Source organism: Neolamprologus brichardi, chromosome 1 (assembly GCF_056152115.1).
Source record: "Neolamprologus brichardi isolate AB-2024 chromosome 1, ASM5615211v1, whole genome shotgun sequence".
In the NCBI taxonomy this organism is placed as follows: domain Eukaryota; kingdom Metazoa; phylum Chordata; class Actinopteri; order Cichliformes; family Cichlidae; genus Neolamprologus; species Neolamprologus brichardi.
In genome coordinates this window covers 43929569-43952464 of record NC_142104.1, presented here as the reverse complement: position 1 = coordinate 43952464, position 22896 = coordinate 43929569, and the positions used below count along the sequence as shown (strand labels likewise).

The 22896-nt window shown below is 39.7% G+C and overlaps 1 protein-coding gene across 1 annotated transcript in view; it reads left to right on the top strand.

The window, feature by feature from the left end:
- Positions 1-5429: 5429 nt before the first annotated feature.
- Positions 5430-22896, top strand: part of abhd17c (abhydrolase domain containing 17C, depalmitoylase) — a 32222-nt gene continuing 14755 nt past the window's right edge. Inside the window, exons 1-2 of the mRNA XM_006804181.3 lie at positions 5430-6266; positions 21665-21844. Of these exons, the coding sequence (XP_006804244.1) occupies positions 5782-6266; positions 21665-21844 (665 nt within the window). The 5' untranslated portion in view covers positions 5430-5781. The remainder of the gene's footprint in view (positions 6267-21664; positions 21845-22896) is intronic.

The following is a 22896-nucleotide window of genomic DNA, read 5'->3' as shown; positions in this document are numbered from 1 at the left end:
GTCAGGTTTCAGAGCTCATCACAGCACAGAAACAGCTTTAGTGAAGGTTACAAATGATCTTCTTATGGCCTCTGACAGTGGACTCATCTCTGTGCTTGTCCTTCTTGACCTTAGTGCAGCATTCGATACTGTTGACCATAATATCCTATTAGAGCGATTAGAACATGCTGTAGGTATTACAGGTATTGCACTGCAGTGGTTTGTATCATATCTTTCTAATAGACTCCAATTTGTGCATGTAAATGGAGAGTCCTCTTCACACACTGAGGTTAATTATGGAGTTCCACAGGGTTCAGTGCTAGGACCACTTCTGTTTACATTATACATGCTTCCCCTAGGCAGCATCATTAGAAGACATAGCATACATTTTCACTGCTATGCAGATGACACCCAGCTCTATCTGTCCATGAAGCCAGATAACACACACCAATTAGTTAAACTGCAGGAATGTCTTAAAGACATAAAGACTTGGATGGCCGCTAACTTTCTGCTTCTTAACTCAGATAAAACTGAGGTCATTGTACTCGGCGATGAAAAGCTTAGAAATATGGTATCTAACCAGATTCTTACTCTGAATGGCATTACCTTGGCCTCCAGTAACACTGTGAGGAACCTTGGAGTCATTTTTGACCAGGATATGTCCTTCAACGCACATATTAAACAAATATGTAAGACTGCGTTCTTCCATTTGTGCAACATCTCTAAAATTAGAAATATCCTGTCTCAGAGTGACGCTGAAAAACTAGTTCATGCATTTATTACTTCCAGGCCGGACTACTGCAATTCATTATTATCAGGATGTCCAAAAAACTCCCTGAAAAGCCTTCAGTTAATCCAAAATGCTGCAGCAAGAGTACTGACAGGGACTAGAAAGAGAGAGCAGATTTCTCCTGTTTTGGCTTCCCTTCATTGGCTTCCTGTTAAATCCAGAATTGAATTCAAAATCCTGCTCCTCACATACAAGGTCTTAAATAATCAGGCCCCATCTTATCTTAATGACCTTGTAGTACCATATCACCCTATTAGAGTACTTCGCTCCCGCTCTGCAGGCCTACTTGTTGTTCCTAGAGTATTTAAAAGTAGAATGGGAGGGAGAGCCTTCAGTTTTCAGGCCCCTCTTCTGTGGAACCAGCTTCCAGTTTGGATTCAGGAGACAGACACTATCTCTACTTTTAAGATTAGGCTTAAAACTTTCCTTTTTGCTAAAGCATATAGTTAGGGCTGGACCAGGTGACCCTGAATCCTCCCTTAGTTATGCTGCAATAGACGTAGGCTGCCGGGGGATTCCCATGATGCATTGAGTTTTTCCTTTCCAGTCACCTTTCTCACTCACTATGTATTAACAGACCTCTCTGTGTTGAATCATATCTGTTATTAACCTCTGTCTCTCTTCCACAGCATGTCTTTTATCCTGTCTTCCTTCTCTCACCCCAACCGGTCGCAGCAGATGGCCCCGCCCCTCCCTGAGCCTGTTTCTGCCGGAGGTTTCTTCCTGTTAAAAGGGAGTTTTTCCTTCCCACTGTTGTCAAAGTGCTGCTCATAGGGGGTCATATGATTGTTGGGTTTTTCTCTGTATCTATGAAGCGCCTTGAGGCGACTTTTGTTGTGATTTGGCGCTATATAAATAAAATTGAATTGAATTGAATTGAATTAATAAATCAAACAGCAATAGTACATCGAAGTTATTGAAGTGGTACATAACCCAGATGTTTCTTTAGGTTGGAGTCTTTTGACACTGAGAGCAGCATGGTTGCCGACAAACAGAGGTTGCACTGCACGGTCAGATTTCATCCCTTTCTTAATTAAATGTGAAGTGGTAAGAAATGCATTCCTGCCCGTGCACTGCTGGCTCCTTTGTGCTGGCTCCGGGTCCATTGTGTAACTGACGCCACAAACATTAACGGGACGCTTATATTAGAACCTCTTATTGCGTGTTTTGTTTGGGTTTCCGGCAATGTGTGGAATTACCAAAATTAGAGAGAAGATAGAGGGGGGATAGCCTAACATATCAAAGAGGAAAAGACCACCGTGTAATCCATTTATTTCAATGAAGTAACTGTATTCTAATGATCACCTTTTTAAATGGTAACTTTAACAGGACAGTGTTACTCATATTTTGTATGGTAAATATTCCATTACTTCCCAACACTGGCTCAGAGTTGAAAAGCACTATGTATGAACCATTTATTATTTTCACCCGATCACTTTCTCTACACTGAATGCTTCCTAACTACATTCATACACATTGCATCAGAGAGCAACTTGGGTTAGTGTCTTGCCCAAGGATACTCGACGTGCAGACTGGAGTAGCCAGGGATCGAACCACTAACCTTGCGATCAGTAGGCGACCTGCTCTACCTCCTGAGCTACAGCCAGGCACCGGCAAATATGAGTAAACCCTCACTAGGTTTTGGAGAAAGTGTACACTCACAAACCTGTCAAACCTGCATTTGAAACGTTGGCTACTATAGCAACATGGCATTTGGGTCTTCTAATTAAAATAGGAAAGTAGGAACATAAATAGTGCATCATTGCCAGACCTGGCCCACATCTGGTTGACAGACACCCTGCCATGACACCAGTCAGTCAAAAGTGCCAGCTTGATGCCGGATCCAGGCCAGACCTGTTTTCTCTAATCCTGGGCCACAAAAACCAAATCACAGTCGGGCCAGATATGGCATGCCATCACATAAACAGTGCCATCTATGCCAGGCCTGGCCCACATCTGGATGACGCACCACTTACCATGCCAGAAGTCAGGCGGGTGATTTTGTGTTGATCGGCCACGTAAAACCAGAGTTATGATAAAAATATCTGCAATGTTTGTTTTTCTTCCTGAATATTATCGTTGTTTATATTTACTGCGGGAAGAAACGGTACAAACGGCGTTTTATAAGGAAAACGCTCTCCGCCTGTGAGCAAAAACAAAACCCCAAAAACCCCCGCCCTTTCCTATTGGTGGAAAAATGTACCATGTCGACCAATCAAACATGGCATTTAGTTGTTTAGGAAGGGGGAAAATCTTGTGTAGTCAGTGTGTAGTGTAGTCAACAGTTTTGTTGTGTGTCAGAACAATGAGGCGACTGCTGAGTGTTACAGGTGTTACAGCAGTGATACATCTGCTGCTGTCAGGCCTGCAGGTATCAGGCTGTTGTTCTCCTTCATCTCATAGTGGACAGAAATTATTTTTTGGAGTGGCACAAATAATTTGTGTGGCATCAGATTTGATGCAGAACAGCTGATTGTTCTGTAAATAGTTTGAAATGTTTGTTTAAAAAAACACCTTGGCTGCATTTTTAGGTAAACAGCTGCAAAAAACTTTGTTTGCATAACTCAGTTACTTTTTTGAAGAAGTAACTATATAATTAATTACCCAACATTGGTCATTATTTACTGTATTTTGCAGACAGAGTTACAGACTCTCTCCCAGACCACAGACTCATAATACAAGTCAGAGCTTTATAAAATAAATAAATAAATAAAGTTGTGTTTTCAAAATTGGAGTTCAAGTTATTTTTACTTCCAATAGTGTTAACATACTGCAGGTCATGAACAAGATTTTTTAACATTTTCATTGTAAGTGGGCTAAAGCAGTTAATTAAAGATAGTCTAACATAAATGCTGTAATTTGATTATTTTAATAAACATGTAACTTGGATGGATTGGATGCTGGCGTGACCACAGTGCACACGTCTGCTGTTGCTCACAGTGGTGAAGGGACGCTCAGTTTGTGTGTTCGCTCAGACACGTGAAACATTAGAGGGAACATTGAGTGCCGGCTTGACACCAGGTAACCATTTATTTGTTTGTTTGTTTGTTTCTCAGAGTGTAAACTCACTCTCTGGGTAGTAATCACTTTTAAGGGAATAGCATTGTATTTATTCATTCGGTTTTCTTTTTGTACATGCATTCATGTTATTTATTAAATGGTTAGAACCTGGTACCAAAATGTACATGACAGTCATAATAAAACTAATCAAGTTATTCAGAAAGTATACCATGTCCTTGTCACCCTGAAGCCTGTTTTAATATTAAATAGCTACAGCAACATGTTGACCTTCGATTTATTGACATTGACGGAAAGGTAAGAGATCAACTGTGACAAGATATTTTTATTATTATAAATACCTAACACAGTAATAAGAATCATAGTTTCCACGTGATAAGGTTTGTTTTTTGTCAATTTTTGACCAACACATAATTGAAACGATTTTGAGGACCTTGGTGGATTAAGTCAAATTTGAATGGATTATTAACATAACCGCACTCTTCATTCTTAAAAGGTTTATCAGAATTCTAAACTTAGAGCGATTGTATTTACACACAGACAGGAGGACATCTGTGTAAACACTACCAAAACATAACCTCTGTGGCAGAGTCTGAGTCTGTGGCAGTCTCTGGATTGTGAGTCTCACCCTACAGCTGTGGGAGTTATTCAGCAGTCTTAGAGCACGGTTCTTATTTTGAAAAGGGTGATGTGGATACTATGGGTCCAGAACAAATGGAGAACTTTAAGTATAGTAATTAGTATTAGTGAATGAAAGAATGAAATTGTGGTTTCACATGGTGGAAATGAGCTTCCTCAAAAGCTGCTGTTTGGGCTCTTGATGGTGAGAGAAAGTGAGGATTTTAGTCATCAACTTCTGTGGGCATCTGACTAGGATCCACCCCCACTGCAGACCGAGCACACATTGGAGAGATCATATCTCTCGACTGGTCTGAGAACGCTTCAGTGTCTCCCCCACATGAACTGGAGGAGGTGGGTGCATGTCAAAGTATAAAGTATGTCACAATGTTGACAGAACTGCCAGTAGACCCACGAGAAGGGAGGTGGGGTTTTTTTGCTTTTAAAAAAAAAAAAAAAAAAAAATATATATATATATATATATATATATATATAAGAATCTTGTCTCATTTTTTCACAGATTCTCATTCTGTTTCTGGGCACCATCACCGCTCAGATCACAGGTCAGGTGGTGTGTTTGTTTAAGTTTGTACCTGAACAAGGTTTTACAGCATTAATAAATACCATACTATATGCATCTATTTTGAAGACATTTAATTCAGTTAACTTTAATTTTATTTATATAGCGCCAAATCACAAGAACAATCAAACAGGTATATATCCTATAATAATAAAGGTAACAACAGTGATTTTAGTGATGGACAGAAAAACACAACTTTATCGGTCACCTCCACAGAGCCTAAACATTACAGTGTGGGATCAGCCCAAGTCTTTAAAAAATACATGTTTGGAGTTGAACAGACTGTTTTTCCTTAAAGTAAAATATAAATAAATGAAGGGCGGCCGAAGATTTTTGGATGTGTGTGTGATTTTTTTTTTCAATAAAGAAAATGTTTGTTTGTTTTCCTTAAAATATCTTACGGCTTTTTATTTTTTTAAGGCAGGATATCCGGTTGTACCGGAAAACCGGCTTGTCACCATTCAAGAGAAATGGCTGCTTTCTTTATTACAATATATTAGCAACAAAGCTACAGCAAGTAATGTTTTCAAAGGGTAGCACTGTGCTTTTGAGACCAGTAGCGGCACAGTTTAGTGGTGTAAAGTAATATAAACGTAAATGTTGCGTCGCAATTTGTGTGAGTTTTGCTGTGAGCCACCTGTATGCCGGCTAGCGAGTAGCTGCAAAGCCGAGACGTCGCTCAGCCTGTCTTCCAGCCCGGCTGCGGTCTGTTGATGGTACACCGGATCTCCAAACAGATCCGAACCGCGTGTTTTGGTTTAGCCGAAGTTAGTAAATCAGGTAACCCCGGGCCTAAATGCCAGAACAAGGCCCCAGGATGAATGGCTTTTCTATCGGTGAGCTGTGCTGGCTGTTCTGCTGTCCACCCTGTCCGAGTCGCATCGCGGCCAAACTAGCTTTCCTTCCACCGGAGCCCACGTATTCCGTACACACCGACGCTAACGGGGTGACTAGCTTACATTTAACCGAGCGGGCAGACTGGCAATACTCCCAGCGAGAGCTCGATGCAGTGGAAGTGTTCACCACTAGAAGCAGCCGGGGTAACCGGGTAGCATGCATGTTTGTGCGTTGCGCTCCGAACAGTCGCTACACGCTGCTGTTTTCCCACGGTAACGCTGTGGACCTGGGGCAGATGTGCAGTTTTTACATCGGCCTGGGCTCCAGGATAAACTGCAACGTGTTCTCCTACGACTACTCAGGCTACGGAGTCAGCACCGGCAAGCCTTCAGAGAAGAACCTGTATGCGGACATCGAGGCGGCCTGGCAGATGCTGAGGAACAAGTGAGTATAACACATGGGTGTTGTGGAGCAGACAATGCCTACAAGTGTGCTGAGATAAGGCCCACTACACAAATGCTTTGGGCTCAAATTGTGGTCAGAAATATTTTGTACTTGTAAATCAGACTGTGTAGTTGTTAGTTTTGTAACCTTGTAAACCAAAATATCTGAAAATTTTATGTGTGCATGTTATGTCTCATCTGTGGATCCACAGATGAGAATTTTTGTGTGTGTTATAAAAAAAGATTTGTTTGTAAAAATATTTACAAAAGTTACTTTTTTTGTTGTTGTTAATGTCTGCTTACAGATACAAAGCAAAAAAAAATTGTGTAAAACTCTGCACTCCTTGGCTGTGTGTAACTTTCAGCTTGCAAGTATGAGTTTTGACCCGATTTTTCTTCCTTTCAGCTGATTGGTCAGTGTCCTGTCAATCACAAATTTAGCTATCCAATCAGAGAACAAATGGGTTTGGCGGTCGGAGGGACTCTTTACTGAGGTTCAGGTCCTGGAAGGGTCAAGGCGCCAGCGTTTTCCTTCATCACCACAAAGGAAAACGTTCTGTGCGTGTCGGAGTTCGGTGAACGTTTTGTCACAGGTGTGCGTGCAGGGACCTCCACAGTCTTTTCAACGGCTCTGTGGACCTCGGGGAGCAGTTTTGTGGAAATGACACACTCTTGGCTAGTCGGGATAGTTACAAAGCTTTCTTAGTTATGATTGAGTGATTCATGTTTTTACTTAAAAACTTGAACATAATACAACACACACTCTCATAGAGGATAAAATCAGAGATGTGTTTTGAAACGACGAGGAGCAGCCACAAGAAAACAACATAAAAGCTAGCGCAGCAGCAGCACAACACAAATTGTGGATTCTTTGCTCTTAGTTAGCTGTGATCGCAGCGAATGCAACATCTGATGTGAAAGGGCCTTTATCCTGTGCAGTGTGACTCACAGCAGTGGTCCCGGGTCAGCCCTGACTTTGTTAAAGTAATAATAGTAATTCTGACCACTGGTTTACCACAACTTTATCCTTTCAACAGCTACTGAAAGTTAAGGGACCTAGCTTGTATGAGCTTTGTGGGATATTTATATAGAGATCCTCCAGCTTCAAACTGTATTGCCCTTGCAGGACCTGAAGCTCAGTAAAGCCCCTCTGACAGCCCAACCCATCTGTTCTCTAGTTAAGTCTGTGAAAAGAAGAAAATTCAGGTCAAAAATCATACTTGCCAGTTGAAACTCACACACAGCCAGGGAACTTGAGTTTTCCACGTAGTTTTTTGCTTTGTATCTGTAACCTGAACAAAAACAAATTTGTAACTTGTGTAAATATTTTTTACAAACACAAATTCTCATCTATAGATGCACAAACATAAAATTTTCAGATATTTTGGTTTACAAGGTTACAAAACTAACAACTACACAGTCTGATTTACAAGTACAAAATATTTATGACAACAACTTGAGCTCATAAAATGCGGCTAAAGTGAAACAGAGAAGTTGCTGGAAGATTACATGGCACAATATTAGTCTTTGCTATAAAGTGACTTGTGGAATTTCAGCATTTTGTTTTGCCAGTGGCTGTTAAAAACTGCTGTTTAGCTGCTAATAAAGCTGCCTGAGTACATGCTCAGGGCTAAAGAAAGGTTTGGCAGGTGGAACCATTGGAGATGTGACTCACCTGTTTTCTGCTGTGTAATCAACTCATCTGCCTCTGGTTTCCTGCTCATCGTGGTTTCTATAAATACAGTACAGTATGTTACCTGCACAGGTTTTCTTTCATGGATAATTTTAATTAGGGCTGATTTAGTCACTGATTTCTAGAATCGATTCGATTTGATCCACAATTCGATTTGAATCAATTTGAATCGGGTAAATTTTGCCTGATCACGTATCAGTACATTTCCATATTTCTACAAAAAGAAAACTGACACTTGTGAGACTTTATCAAAGGTGTGAGCATCACAGCAGAGGCCTTTGTGTCGAAGTAACTGAAGATAAAACACAGAAAAAGATGAAGGCGACTTTGCTGGTCTGGGATTTTATAGCAGATGACCTTAAAAATATTCTGCAGTCGATCAAAAACGAAAGAAAACCATGAATCAACATATGAACATTACCTGATGCTGCTGACGTGAAGCAGAGCAAAGTTAGAGGTTTTATTTGAGATACAGCTAAGCCTTTTGCAATTTTGCATCATTTTAAAAAGTTTAAATTTGTTCAGTAGCCTATTGAACAGGTTTTTCTTTTCGGAAGTAAGTAGAAGGGAAACAAACAGCGTCCGACAGCCTGTAAACAACGGTAGACTTGTGCGTAACAAGCAAGCGAATAATGCAGAAAACAGATTTTTAGACGCGAAACTGTTCTTGAAGTACAGAGAGAGAGAGCTGTGCATGAAGTGTGATTTTTATCGTGGTGGAAGCCAAATGGGAAAAGTCAGAGTGAATTCATGACGATGTTTATGTGAAGCGTAGTTTGGATCTTATTTTGCATCTGGTTCAGTCAATATTGTTTGGAGAGAGATAAAACCTGCAGCTTCAGAATCTAAGGCAAAAAAGACGTAAACACAAAGCGCCGACCCGCCGAAACATCAGAATCAGCGAGCTGTCGGCTTTCAGCCCCGACTGTGTCCGTGCCGTCAGTGAGAAAGGCGACATCTCACTGATCCTGATCCGTCGGCGGGTCGGCGCTTTGTGTTTACGTCTTTGTGCAGAATCCGTGTTCCTGCTCTCATTTACTGTTTTAGCTGTTTGGTGGTGGTTGAAATGTTGTGAGGTTTCACCTGAGATTCTGGTGTTTCGGGCAAAATACATTTATATTTAAAAATCGATTCAGGATTTCAAGTTATCCAAGCCAGAATGTCTTAGAATGAAGTTGGTTTGGAAACATATTCAGCTATGCTTCATCTCCTGCTTTGCGTTTCTGTGGGCGCCCCGTGCTAGCAGTGTCCAAGAGTTTTGTTTCCCCCCCCCCTTTTCATTCCGCGCCCCCCCGCAATGGCTCTGCGACCCCCCTAGGGGGCGGGCCCCACACTTTGGGAAGGTCTTCTCACGTGGAATGTATTTGGTCCTAAATCATGGATCCACAAAAGAAGCAATGTCCAACAGGTCAGTGTGGATGGTCTGCATGTTTGTTGCTGAGATCATCTACAACATCCTCCTACTGCATACTAAAATATGACTCTCCCAGAAGAGTGTTAATGAAGAAGGCTGTCAAGGCTTCATGGCCTGAGCTGCAGCACACACTTTATGGTGCTGCTGTAAATGGTGGAAGAGAGTAGCAGCACTTAAACCTTTTGTTTGGACTCGTTTTCATACTTTGAATCTAAACCATCTCCAATGAACAGATGGTTTTTCTTTTTTAACCTCTCCAGCTCCTCGTCGATAGCGTGCCTCATATGTCCGTCCTTCATGCTGTCTCTGCCTGCAGGACCAGACTCATCATTGAGTTCTTTACTTTTTAACAGTAACAATAACTGATAAAAGATATTAGATAACTTAATGGTGGTCAAAGTTACCTATCAAGACAATTTTTACCTAATTTTCCCATTGATGCATTAAATTATTATTGCCATTGTGCTTTGACTCAAACATTAATGAGATCTACAAAGCCATAGTTTCATCTCAGACCTCTTGCAACAGAAATGTGTCCATGTGTGGACATGCACGTGCAGGTTCATGGCTGGAAGTTGGGTAGTGGCTACACTACAGCTTGGAGCTGGGTCGTGTTTTCCACATTCTTGAGGTATGTCGGGCTCATGTACAGCAAGAGGAAATATACATTTTACATTAACATAAAGTAGTTATAACTTTCCAGTGTTATTATGAGAATTCAGTGGATTAAGTATTTAATTATGCAAAAACTGACAATCACGATTTTCCAACACTTGAAATCAAACAGTGATTTGTTGTATTTCTGATGATGAAACAAGAGGATCATAAACCACTTACATTAATTAATTATCACAAAAATCAGGCAGCTAATCCATTTATCAACATCCAATTCCAGACTAATGTTTTTGCGTTTTGTGTCTCTTCATATTTAATGATTACACTTGTTTCATATACTTAATCAGCACGTAAGTGAAGATTGCTGTAAGTCAAGAAACAGCAGACTTCATCAAACATCAGTGCTTTCATGACCTGCATGGACATCAAAGAATACAGTCACTGAGTTTATTGTAAACTACTAAATAACATTAGGATTAAAACTACTAAAAACGAAAAGAAACATTTTTATTAATCAGCAAAATGATTTGCTCTTCTCTTATTTTCGCTCAGCCTCAAGCTGGTTTTATAGTCGAGCGGAGAGAGTGTGTCCGCTGCTGCAGGGAGCTCTGCTGTCAGATGGAGACAGTATACAAGATAGGGGTGGGGGAAAAATGGATACTGTGCAGTATGGTGATATTTTGTTTCTAATAATGTATCGATACAGGGACAGCAGAAATCGATATTTTGTTACAAAAAGGTTTTTGTGCTCTGACTTCAGAGCATGTTGATCCTTTTTCTGAGCAAGAATCCTGACATTCCTTCACTGTCCAAATGTGTTTAACTTGTTTATGGCAGCAATAAACATGACAGTTTACTTATTTTAATTTAAGACATGTTTTATTTTAATTAAGTTTAAAACTTTTTTATTTAATGTAAAATTATATTTTGTTTTAATTGACTTTCAAATTCTTCAGTTGCTGAAGGGGCTGCATAGTTTTCATAAACTGCATAGTTCAGAATAGCTATAATTGTACCAGATGGTTGATTCAGTTAAGTTGGACTAGACTGTAATACAAACCGTTCAGTTTGTCAACAATCAAACTGAAATGAGAGAAAGACTGAGTGTGAGACTTTGATATTAGAGAAAATGAATATTGATAAAGTTTACCTTTATGTACAGAATCTGAATATCGCAAAATATTTTAAAAAATTGCAATAATATCGTATCGTGGGATGTGTGGTGATTCCCACCTCTAATACAAGAGTAAGAGTGTATGTGCTGCAGCCACTCTTGCTCGTGCTGTTGGTGGCAACAGAGCCTGACATTACAACATACAAAGAGCTGAAGTGAAATGGACTGTGAAAAGTGTCATTGGAACAACTGTGTGCTTTTCATTCTTAACTTCATGGTCTTGGAGGTTTTTTCCCACAGTTCTCCGGTTCATGGTAAACTGCGCTATCCCTCCTGACTCTATTGCGGCCCACCTGTCAACCAATCAGCATTCAGCAGTTGTATATGCCGTGCGCTTCCCATTTGCAGTCAGGATCTCGGAGGCCTGCACAGGAGCGCATCTCACATGGGTGAAAACCCTTCTCCTCTCTGTCCGACCGAAAAGTGTATGCAGATGGACGTTTGCAGGGCTATAAATCCTACGTAAGAGTCCTTACTGATGTGTAGTGTAACACAGAACAACACAGAATTGGAATGAGCTGATTGGCCCAGTAGATCGGCCTGCTGTCACTGATACCTGATCCAACATGTAGAGGAGGGGTCGGCAACCTCTCTGTTGACGAGTGCCATCTAAAATTTCCTCAGAGGTCAGTGTGCCATATGATTGCATTAGGAATAAATGTAATAATGCTCTATATTAACAGTTACACACTATATAAAACCACTTTATAGAATCATATTTGTTTGCAGATGTTTGCAGCTATCAGCGAATAGTTATCAGCTATTTTGAAACAAAAAAGACTTTTTATCCATAACAGCAAATGAACTGTACAACAGAAAATACAAATGCTATTTATGGTCTCCTCACAACAATGATAAGAAAAATAAACTGGGCCAACATGGCATGTTTGTTAATACAGACACACATGTTAATGTGATCTCTGGTCTCCGAGTGTCCAGCATTCAGACCTGAGGACTCATGTGAGAGAAAATCTGCTCACACAGATATTAGAGCCAAACACTGTCAATAAGGCCTCTGCAATGTTCTGAAGACAGTTAAACTTGTCAGGTAGTGACGTCCAGCAGGTGAAAATGCAGCTCCATGAACACACAGCTGTGGATTCCAGCTGCTTCGATGTCGCATTAACTGGCATTAACTCAGCCAGTTAATGTGAGACAAATCCAGCTGCTCATTAAAGATTTCTGGTTTGATCAGAAAATAAAACATTGGTCCAAACACCTGAAAGTCCCAAAAATGCATCGAGTCTATGGATGTATCCGTGTATCTCCGTGGTGCTGATGCTGTGCTGAGTGGACAGCTCCTGAAGCTTTTGAAGTGTCAGAATATGGAAAGCTAACAACGTCCCTCTCACTGGTAGGCTAGAGACCGGCCCCCCAGGTATTAAAGCCATAAAGCCTTTGAATGAAAACAAACGCTGCTGTGACAGTGATGTACAGTCTTGTTGGTATATTTATGATTTCTATACATGTTCATCAGATAAAAACTTTGGTTGTAAGATTCAGATAATTATTTAATAACAGCAAAACATTTTCAATGAGAATAAGAAAGTATGTCTTTGTGCCCCCCTTTCCCTGTTAATGCCCTACCTGCCCCCCTGGCAACACTTTGCTAGACCCGCCCCTGCACAGTTACCAGCTGTCAGCTAGTTAGAAAAGGATCCTGGTGTTATTTGTCTCTCAGAAACAGTTCATAACTTCAGCTCATCCATGTCACCTAAAAGGTAAACCTGTTTCTCCATCACCTGTTCAGCTCTGATGATTCAGTAAGGACATCTCCTGGTTTCATCTTCATGTTTCCCTCTCACCACATATCCAAACCATCATGACCAGCAGCTTTACAGCTGTGGCTCCAGCAAACATCAGCTGATACTAGAAATTAACATTAAATAAATTCTAACAACAGCTGATCAAGCTTAAACGTGCTGCTGTTGTTTAGCGCGACATCCGCTGGTTTCCTGTTTCTGGCGCAAAGTGGGAGATAAACAAACAAGAGAGATGATCAGCTGATCATTGATCAGTTTCATGATTGAAGTAGCAACAGGAGAGGGAGGGGAGAAGAAGAGAAAGCTGTGCAGCAAAGACAGAATAACTCCACCTTTGTGTCTTTTTCCATTCTAGCTGAAGTCCAGGACAAACTGTTCCTTTTCACCTCAACATGAAACGCGTAATATTTTCTCTGAATTCGGGACGATTCTGTTTTTTACGGGACGGTTGGCAGCTCTACTAACTAACCTTATGAATAAAATAAAGTTCAACATCAGTAACATCATAGCACCCACCCAGCTGTATAGAAACTCCGTCATGCTAGCTAGTACATAGTACGAGTTATTGTAACTGACTGTAAAAAGTCAGCACAGCTAAAATAAACTCCACCTAAACTTGTTTATATCTGACCAGATAGACTGCAGGTCATAACTTCTTACCTGAAGTTCAGTTCACCTGACACTCGGACCGGCGGCCGCCTCGGGTCTCTGCTCCTCCTGCCTCCAATCTCCCTCATCCACCTGCTGGCCTCCACCACTTGTTAATTTTACTGAATCTGTGGAAGCTCTGCAATGCCACCACCAAACAACTGAGTTATCTTTACACACCGGCCAGCATCTGGCCAGTCCAACACCTCTCATTGTTTATACAGTTACATAAAAAAAATCATCGGGCCACCGAGCAAATGCCCGGTATGCCCGATGGCCAGTCCAGCTATGGCCGTGCCATCAGTTAACCACGCGTGCCCAGGGTTGCCGACCCCTGATTTAGAGTAAGGATCAGAAAATATTTCGTTCAAATATCAGATCAGCTTAACAATAGAAAGTTGAATGTCTGTCTCCTTCATGTTGAATTATATCATAGGCTTGAGGGGGATCATTACGTAAATAAACAAATCAATAATGAACACGTCTGAGGTTAATGTGCCTTTTGACACATAGTATTAATGCCACTTAATGAAAACGGAGAGCATCTAATCACATCTAGCATTTAAATGAAACATTTTATCAACGCTTCCAGGAGTAGCCTGCATGACCATAAACCTGCATTAATCATCAGACTGCCTCAGGGAACCTAAGCACCTGAGGAGCGGCTGTATGTTTATTCAATATCTTTTTAATCATATTTTGAGGAAAATCATTACGTGCATGGGCCTTAACACTGCAATTTGATTAAAGTGGTCTTTTACTTGGCCTCTAGGGACTTGGGTTGTTTTGTGCAGCAGTAAGATTTTGAAGATAACCATTTGCTTGCTAATAATTGCTAAATGGTGTTATTGTTCTTTTTCTTTGACGTTACATGTCCGTTCACTGGACTTTAAAAATTCAGTTCCTTGTGTTAAATAAACAGCAGCATGTCCCTGCAACTCTCGCTTTTCACTTACGTTGATTTGAAATAATTAAAGAAATAACAAAGTAGCTCTTAAAACAAGTCTTGATGGTCACGTTGATCATCATGTTCATGTGGATTGTAGTTGGTAACATTCTTGCCAGTATTCATTGCCAGACTCTTGCACTGTACTAGAAGTAGGACTGTTCTTCTGTAAGTACCTTATTGTTTATGAAACTAGCTTTTGGCCTATAGTTACACAATGATCTTTAACAGTTGTAGGTGTAAAATCTCCTTTAGATAAGCAGAACCTGGTCACTCTGGTAACTCAGAAGATTAACGATCCAACGAACCAGCAGCTTGTTGGGCTGAAAATTGAGGCCAGTGTGGAAAAACTCCTCTAATTTTCTCTAATGTTGCAAGTGGAAAATTGAAAGTTGTGCTTTAATCTAGTTCTAAAAGCAAGTCAGTCACCAAATAGGGAAGATAATGGATAAGAATTTAGTGATTTCTATTCCATTATTAATATCACTTAATCATTGGATCATTATTAATACTCTTAATAAAGAGTCACTGTCATTTCTAAATTACATTTGTAAAAGGCCCATAACTGATCATTTATTTGAGATTATTAATTGATGGTGTTACCGACTTGCATGTCTCACCCATTCAGAGCCTGTGTAGACATTTTACACGTTCTTCCTGATGCTCCAGTTTTTCGCCTCATCAGAAAATATGCTGGAGTGAAGTTGACCATGAGCAGAGATGGTGCTGAAAGCTAAGAAGGGGCAGAATAACAACAACCCACATTCATCAAGAATCTAATATGAAATCACACCAGACTATATCACTGTCATCAGGCAGGGACAATGCAAAGCAAACGTAGCCGATGTTTTACCTGATGGGTACAATGTTGCTGTTGAGGTGTTGCTGCTGCTGCTGATGGTGCTGATGGTGCTGGAGGGCAGGGCTGTGTGGATCTGACACTGTAGACATTAAAAAGTCTGTAGGAGAGCTGGTAGCTGATTAAACAAGTGTTATGAGATGATAATAAAATGCAAAGATCGGTGACAGCGCCTGTGACTTACTCTCTTCCATCTCCTCATCTAAACTGTCACTCTCCATTTGCTGTCCATCTGAGAACAAGGCACAGTCTGCTGTTGCATTAGTCTGTTATTGAATTATCCACACATGAAAAACTGGTCCATGTGTTATCGTTACCTGTGCTCTTTAATCCAGCTGGTGAGGGATCCACTGCATCACACAGCTCCTTTTGTCAGTTTCCTCCTCATGTCTGGACAATGTTATATCATGATTAATAATTAAAAAAAAAACAAACTCTATACATATAAAACAAACGCACACACATACAGTGACATTTTAGACCTTCTCCAGAATACTGTATATACTATGGCCACAAGTTTGCATCATGGTGCTGACCCAGAGCCCCTTATTATAGATTCCCAGTGCTTGAAATATAAATCCAATATATTCTATTTGTTAATTATTTAGTCCTCCAGAAAGGCTGTAACTTACTTTAAAGCTAAATATGTTTCTTAAAACAGTGGTCAGAGCTACAGACCCATGACAGCCTTACCCAGTTAGCTTGCAGCTAATGACCAGCACCACTGTGCATTTAATAAAAGGAAAGGTAATGCTTTGTCGTGCTGTTGCACACACAGCACGCTCTTTTGTTTCAATTCGTCAGTTGTCACAAAACAGTTTACTAATTGTACATAATAGGCTAATACTCCTGTGTGCTATAGAACACAGTGTATGCTGTACACCCGACTGGTTTTTGTTGCATCAGTCTGCATCTCTCCTTTCATTTGTATTTGCCCTACAGCCCTGCACTGCTCAGACTGCAAAAGATGTGCATGCTCTTTGCGAGCTCGTTCCCAGCTCGTAACCAGCCCGCTCTGCCGTCAATGGTAGTCACTGATAATGCGCCCCTCTGTTTCTCCAATTTGTTTTTTAATATCTTCAGTAGGATGCAGTTTCTTGTATTTTTCAGCTTAACTCTGTCAGTTTTTTCCATTTGTTCTCTTAAACTAACTGCAGAATTGAACTAGGTCTTTTTTAAATTCAGAATTCGTAATGCCACAGCTTCCTTTATTTAGTAGGGCGTCACTTTCTTTACAATTGCCATGTTGGTCCTTCACCGTCATGGAAGTGGAGGATGTAAAAGGCATTGTCTCTATGGTGACAAATGTTGCCTTAAAACGTGTATTTTGTTGACAAAATGTGCACGTTTCCTATGATACACACACTCATGACTCAGTCTTGGTCATTGTTGAACTGGACTCCACGGCAGCCGTTGAAGGTCCTGCATTAATTGCATCAATCACAGTGTTGAAGAACAGAGGGGATACCACATCACCTTTGCTGAAGCTGGTTCTGCATTACATCTGCCAGATATTATGGCTCTTAAGCGTTCTTTTCCACATTGTTCACAGCATACCATAAATCATAGAGGTGGGACTCACCATACATCCCACGATACGATATTATTGCAAATTTTAAAAATATATTAAAAAAAAAAAAAAAAAAAAAAAAAAAAATATATATATATATATATATATATATATATATATGAATATATGAATATATATATATATATATATATATATATATATATATATATATATATATATATATATATATATATGAATGAATATATATATATATATGAATATATATATATATATGTATATATATATATATATATATATATATATATATGAATATATATATATATATGAATATATATATATATATGTATATATATATATATATATATATATATATATATATATATATGAATATATATGAATAAAAATATTTATTCTGTACATAAAGGTAAACTTTATCAATATTCATTTTCTCTAATATCAAAGTCTCACACTCAGTCTTTCTCTCATTTCAGTTTGATTGTTGACAAACTGAACGGTTTGTATTACAGTCTAGTCCAACTTAACTGAATCAACCATCTGGTACAATTATAGCTATTCTGAACTATGCAGTTTATGAAAACTATGCAGCCCCTTCAGCAACTGAAGAATTTGAAAGTAAATTAAAACAAAATATAATTTTACATTAAATAAAAAAGTTTTAAACTTAATTAAAATAAAACATGTCTTAAATTAAAATAAGTAAACTGTCATGTTTATTGCTGCCAAAAACAAGTTAAACACATTTGGACAGTGAAGGAATGTCAGGATTCTTGCTCAGAAAAAGGATCAACATGCTCTGAAGTCAGAGCACAAAAACCTTTTTGTAACAAAATATCGATTTCTGCTGTCCCTGTATCCATACATTATTAGCAAACAAAATATCACCATGCTACACAGTATCCATTTTTTCCCCCACCCCTAGTAAATCACCAAATCCACAAATTCTTTAGAACTTTATGTTGAGAGATCTTATTCTTAAACCGCTGTTTTTCAGTGTTGATTGACTCCCGATATTTATCCCTGAAAAACAGGTCATTTCAGTAAATTGCTTTGTTTTCAAGATGTTCCACTGGGTGTCTTAAAACAGATCTGCCATTTTTGGCCATTTTTTAAAAAACACATTTGATTGTCTGCTGTGGGCTCATGAAAGTCATTTGATAATGTCCATCTGCTTGGTCTTCTTTTTTTTTTTTGTTCTTCATCGTTTAGTAGCCATGATATACAGTTGCATTCATTCTCAACGATGAGTCTCTTTTCCTTACAATGTGCTGTCTGGTGCTCCAAAGTCCAGGCAGTTGTGAGTCAGATGGCACCCAGCGGGGACTTTGTCCATCCATGTGTCAGGTCATAATCAGCTGTCAGGATGACCGCGCAGTTCAGTAGCTGCTTATCAGAGGAAGTGCTTGTCTAGGCCAAAAGATTAGTCACACCCAAGCTGTTATCTGAAGAGCTGTTGCAATGACATATCTTCATAGGGGACGTCCAACACAGCACCTCTACTCCAAATCCTTTGTAAAGCTGGATTTGGAAACAGAATGGTTTTTAAAAAAAAAAACCCCGACAACAACAACAAAAAAACCTTTGTGTGTTTGCTGTGGTATAGTTTCTGTTTCCCAGCACTGTCAGGGAATGGGAGGGTTTGTTTTAAGCTTCCTTTCCAGATTGTGAGTGAAGGCGAGAGAACATGCCAGCCAGAATATCCTCTGCTTGACAGACTAACTGTTTTCTGTCAGAACTGCAGTACTTTAGAAGAGAAGCTGGGAAACGCTGTGCCAGTTTCCAGGTCACATGTCTAATGCTTGATCCACTGTCATACTGTTACTGAAAGAGTTTCTCAGTAATTAAATGTAGGGCTGCAACAATTCATCAATTAATTCAAATAATTTGATAATAAAAAAAATGCTCCACACAAATTCTTTGCTTCGATGCTTCCTTTGTGTTTCACCCACGACAAAAAACAGACCTGCAATACAAACGTATTTAGGAGCATCGTATGAATAAAACATTTGACAACATTAAGCCTACTGAGATGGTGAGCTCCGGTTGAGTGAAAGCAAACATGTTTCTAGCATTGAGAACAGCAGAAACTACAGCAAGGCGGGTTCAGTTTATTATCAATCTCATAATAGTGTCATTATTTTAATACACCAGTAGGTTGATAACATCAAGATCACATTCATTGTCATCTAGATTTATACTAGATGATAAAAGCAGTGCAGCTCCAACACAAGAAACGAGTTTATGCTTGAGAAAAAGAATTGTTGGTACTAACAAAGCAGGAGATGAATACACAAAGTTACAATAGTGTTATGAAATGCCAAGAAATGAAGTGAGAATCAAGAAATTCAAAGAGAACAGGCCTGGCAGAGGCAGGAAGCAAAGGATTCCAAAGACACTGGGAACAAACTAGCAAGAATTCCAAAACAGAAGTGAATGATTGGGCAAGTTGGGAATTCTAGTCTCAAAGAAGACGACCACTAGAACACTGAACAAGAATGGACAGCGAGGTCGTAGACCAAGAAAAACACCACTTTTGCAGGCGAGACACCATCAAGACGGAGGACAACGTGGACAAAGATTATCCATACAGGAACTGCATCCTTTTGTTTGATGAAACTAGAGCTCTTTGGACATTGAGACGCTTTTTTGGAGAAAGAAGGGAGTGGCGTGCATCCCAAAGAAACATTCTTCAAGTATATCTGGAACCAGGAATCCAATCAAAGTGGAAGGAATCGTGAATCTCTGTCAAAATCTGTGGGGTGAACTGAAGGTCCAGCTTGAGAGACTCACTCTTTCACAAAAACACTTTTTTCTATGTTTAAGTGCTTTCTATCCAATATTCACCCTGATATAATTAAATAATTAAAAGGCAGCACGGTGGCACGGTGGTTAGCACTGTTGCCGCACAGCAAGAAGGTCCTGAGTTCAATTCCGACATCAGGCCGGGGTCTTTCTGTGTGGAGTTTGCATGTTCTCCCCGTGTTTGCGTGGGTTCTCTCTGGGTACTCCGGCTTCCTCCCACCGTCCAAAGACATGCAGCTTGTGGGGATAGGTTAATTGGATAATCCAAATTGTCACTAGGTGTGAATGTGCGAGTGAATGTGAGCGCGAATGGTTGTCTGTCCCTGTGTGTTGGCCCTGTGACAGACTGGCGACCTGTCCAGGGTGTACCCCGCCTCTCGCCCTATGACAGCTGGGATAGGCTCCAGCGCCCCCCGCGACCCTGAAAAGGATAAGCGGAAGCGAATGGATGGATGGATGGATAATTAAATAGGGATGCACCGATACCGATACTGGTATCGGGTATCGGGGCCGATACTGTAAATTGTGTGTGTACTCATACTCGTAAAAGTTAACCGATACCATGAACCGATACCAACTTATTTCATTAATCAGAGGGTGGCTTGTCATTTCTGTTGTAGTTTTTTAGATTGGCCACTAGGGGGACATCCCGCGCTAAACAGGCACAGGGTTAGGCGAGTGAGACTGGCGGCTCCAGATAAAAAAGAGAAACTGGAGGCTGCTGTAGCTAGGCTAAGGCTAGGCTAACTCAGGTTTTGGAAAAGCGAAGAAAAATGTCAAGAGAAAATCCACGGGCAGTTAAAATAACAGAGGCTCGACTCATTTTATCGCTCTGGATGACCAGCCAATGCCGGCTGTGGAAAACATAGGATTGAACCGTCTTCTCAGCATACTCGAGCCGCGATATGAAATATAATAAATAAACAGAAGTGTTTATTATTCTGAAAGCTCGAGACAGTGCCAATAGTTCAGTGATATTTTGTTAAATTACAATGTGGAGACTCTGCAATAATTTAACAGAAGTGCTTATTTTTCACATGAAATTTTTTTTGTGGTCATTTTTATTAAGATTTTATTTTTTATCGGCAGAGAATAAAATAAAATCTGTCTTCCAATTCATTGCATTTGTGTGTGTGTGTGTGTGTGTGTGTGTGTGTGTGTGTGTGTGTGTGTGGTAGAAGTATCGGTTTTTGTACTCAGTATCGGCAAGTACTCAGATCCAAGTATCGGTATCGTATCGGTTTGAAAAAATTGGTATCGTTGCATCCCTATAATTAAACAAGGATATTTGGCATGGAGACCCAGGGATCGAAACCTTATGATTAGTAGATGACTATTGGCACCTGGGTCTATCAGGTCTAATCATTTTGACTGTGGTAAAGTCTTTGTATTGTAAAATAAACTATTCAATTTAGAAAGCTGCTGAATGTTAAATGTACAAACATAGGCTAAACTCCAGTGACAATAATATAAGAATCTAAATATTTTGCTGATTAGGTTGAAAAAATATATATTATATATTATATTGTGTTATATACTGTTCAAAAAAAGGGAACACAAAAATAAGACATCGCCTGACTCAAAGTGATTCTCCACCAAACAGTCCTCGTTCAGTAAGTGCTCCACAAACTCACATTACAGCTGACAGCTGGATTTTCCCGTCTCACTTTAGCCAGCAACAAGAGAACCAGAGTAAAACCTTCATCTTATTTATTTGATTTATTTTTAGCAAAAACCCATATTTGCAGCCAGGGTCAGCACAAATGTGACTCCTTCAGACTGCGTTTTAGTTTTAAACGTCTAATTTAAGCACTTACTGCTTAAATGGTTTAAATGAGCCTGTGGTAGTTTATGTAGTGTTTCATGTGTGAAGCCTTATGTATGCTAAGTAACATCACAGTATAAATGGATGTGGCTTTTCTGTGTCTTTGTAAAGGTATGGTGTAACTCCTGAGAATATCATCTTGTACGGTCAGAGCATCGGCACGGTGCCCACCATCGATCTGGCTGCTCGCTATGAATGTGCTGCCGTCATCCTGCACTCGCCACTAATGTCGGGCTTACGCGTGGCCTTCCCTGACACACGCAAGACTTACTGCTTCGATGCCTTCCCCAGGTATGTGTTAAAGACCATCAACATGCACACATGTCACAGCGTGGGCAACCAGCAGTGTTACAGTTTTATTGTAACGCTGATGCGTTAAACCTCTGATATAAAGGTAGAAATGTAACTTTCTGTCAGGCAACTGCTTCACGGTTAGTAGGAGGGAAAAGAGTAAAATTAATAGAAGAAGAAGAAAAACTCTGAGCTCAAGTCCTTTCTGTTTCTGGAACTGAAAAGTCTCTTTGTCATATTTGTGTGATGTATGTAGGTATTAAAACAAACAAACGTTGAAACTTAAACCTGATTTAAATGAACTTTTAGGCTCCACCTTAGTTTTTATTGCACCTGTAATATAAGGAAATAGCTGATGCATTTATTTATTACCAGAATTAAATTTCTATAAAACAGTTGCTCATATATGTGAAGGATCAAAAGTCAGCATGGAGACAAAACCTAAAACACAACGATAAAAGGAAGCACAGAGATATTTGCTCTGCAGTCTTGCAGCCACAGATGTGGCTGCAAGGTCACATGTGACTGCCTCTGAAGCAGAGGTTGGAACGTAAAGAAAATTCAAGCTGGCATCTAAAAACTTGGTGTTGGTCTATGAGAAGTGGCATTTGTAAAAAGCAGCAGCAACAAGTGAAATATGTTCTCTGGGGTTTATTTTGCTTGTCCTCTCTGGACTGTAGCAGAATTATTGTCTGTCACAGTGAAAACCCAACAGATCGATACAGCTTTTATCATACCGGCCCACTCGATTGTCGTAGTTTGTTCGATCTTTATTATTTATTTATTTATTTTTACTTTTAAGTAGTGCTGTCAATAGATTAAAAAAATAACAAACTAACTCACAATTTTCTGTAATTAATCGCGATTAATCGCAATTACTTGACCAGTAGCCTGGCTGCAATTACACTTTTTCAACTTTATATTTAAGCTTGTAACTGACATTTATGCAACATAATGAAGCAGAATAAATACAAAGAATGTTAAATGCTTAAATTCAAAGAGATTATTAACACAGCTTCTCTCCTGTGGAATACAACTTTTTAAAAAACCCT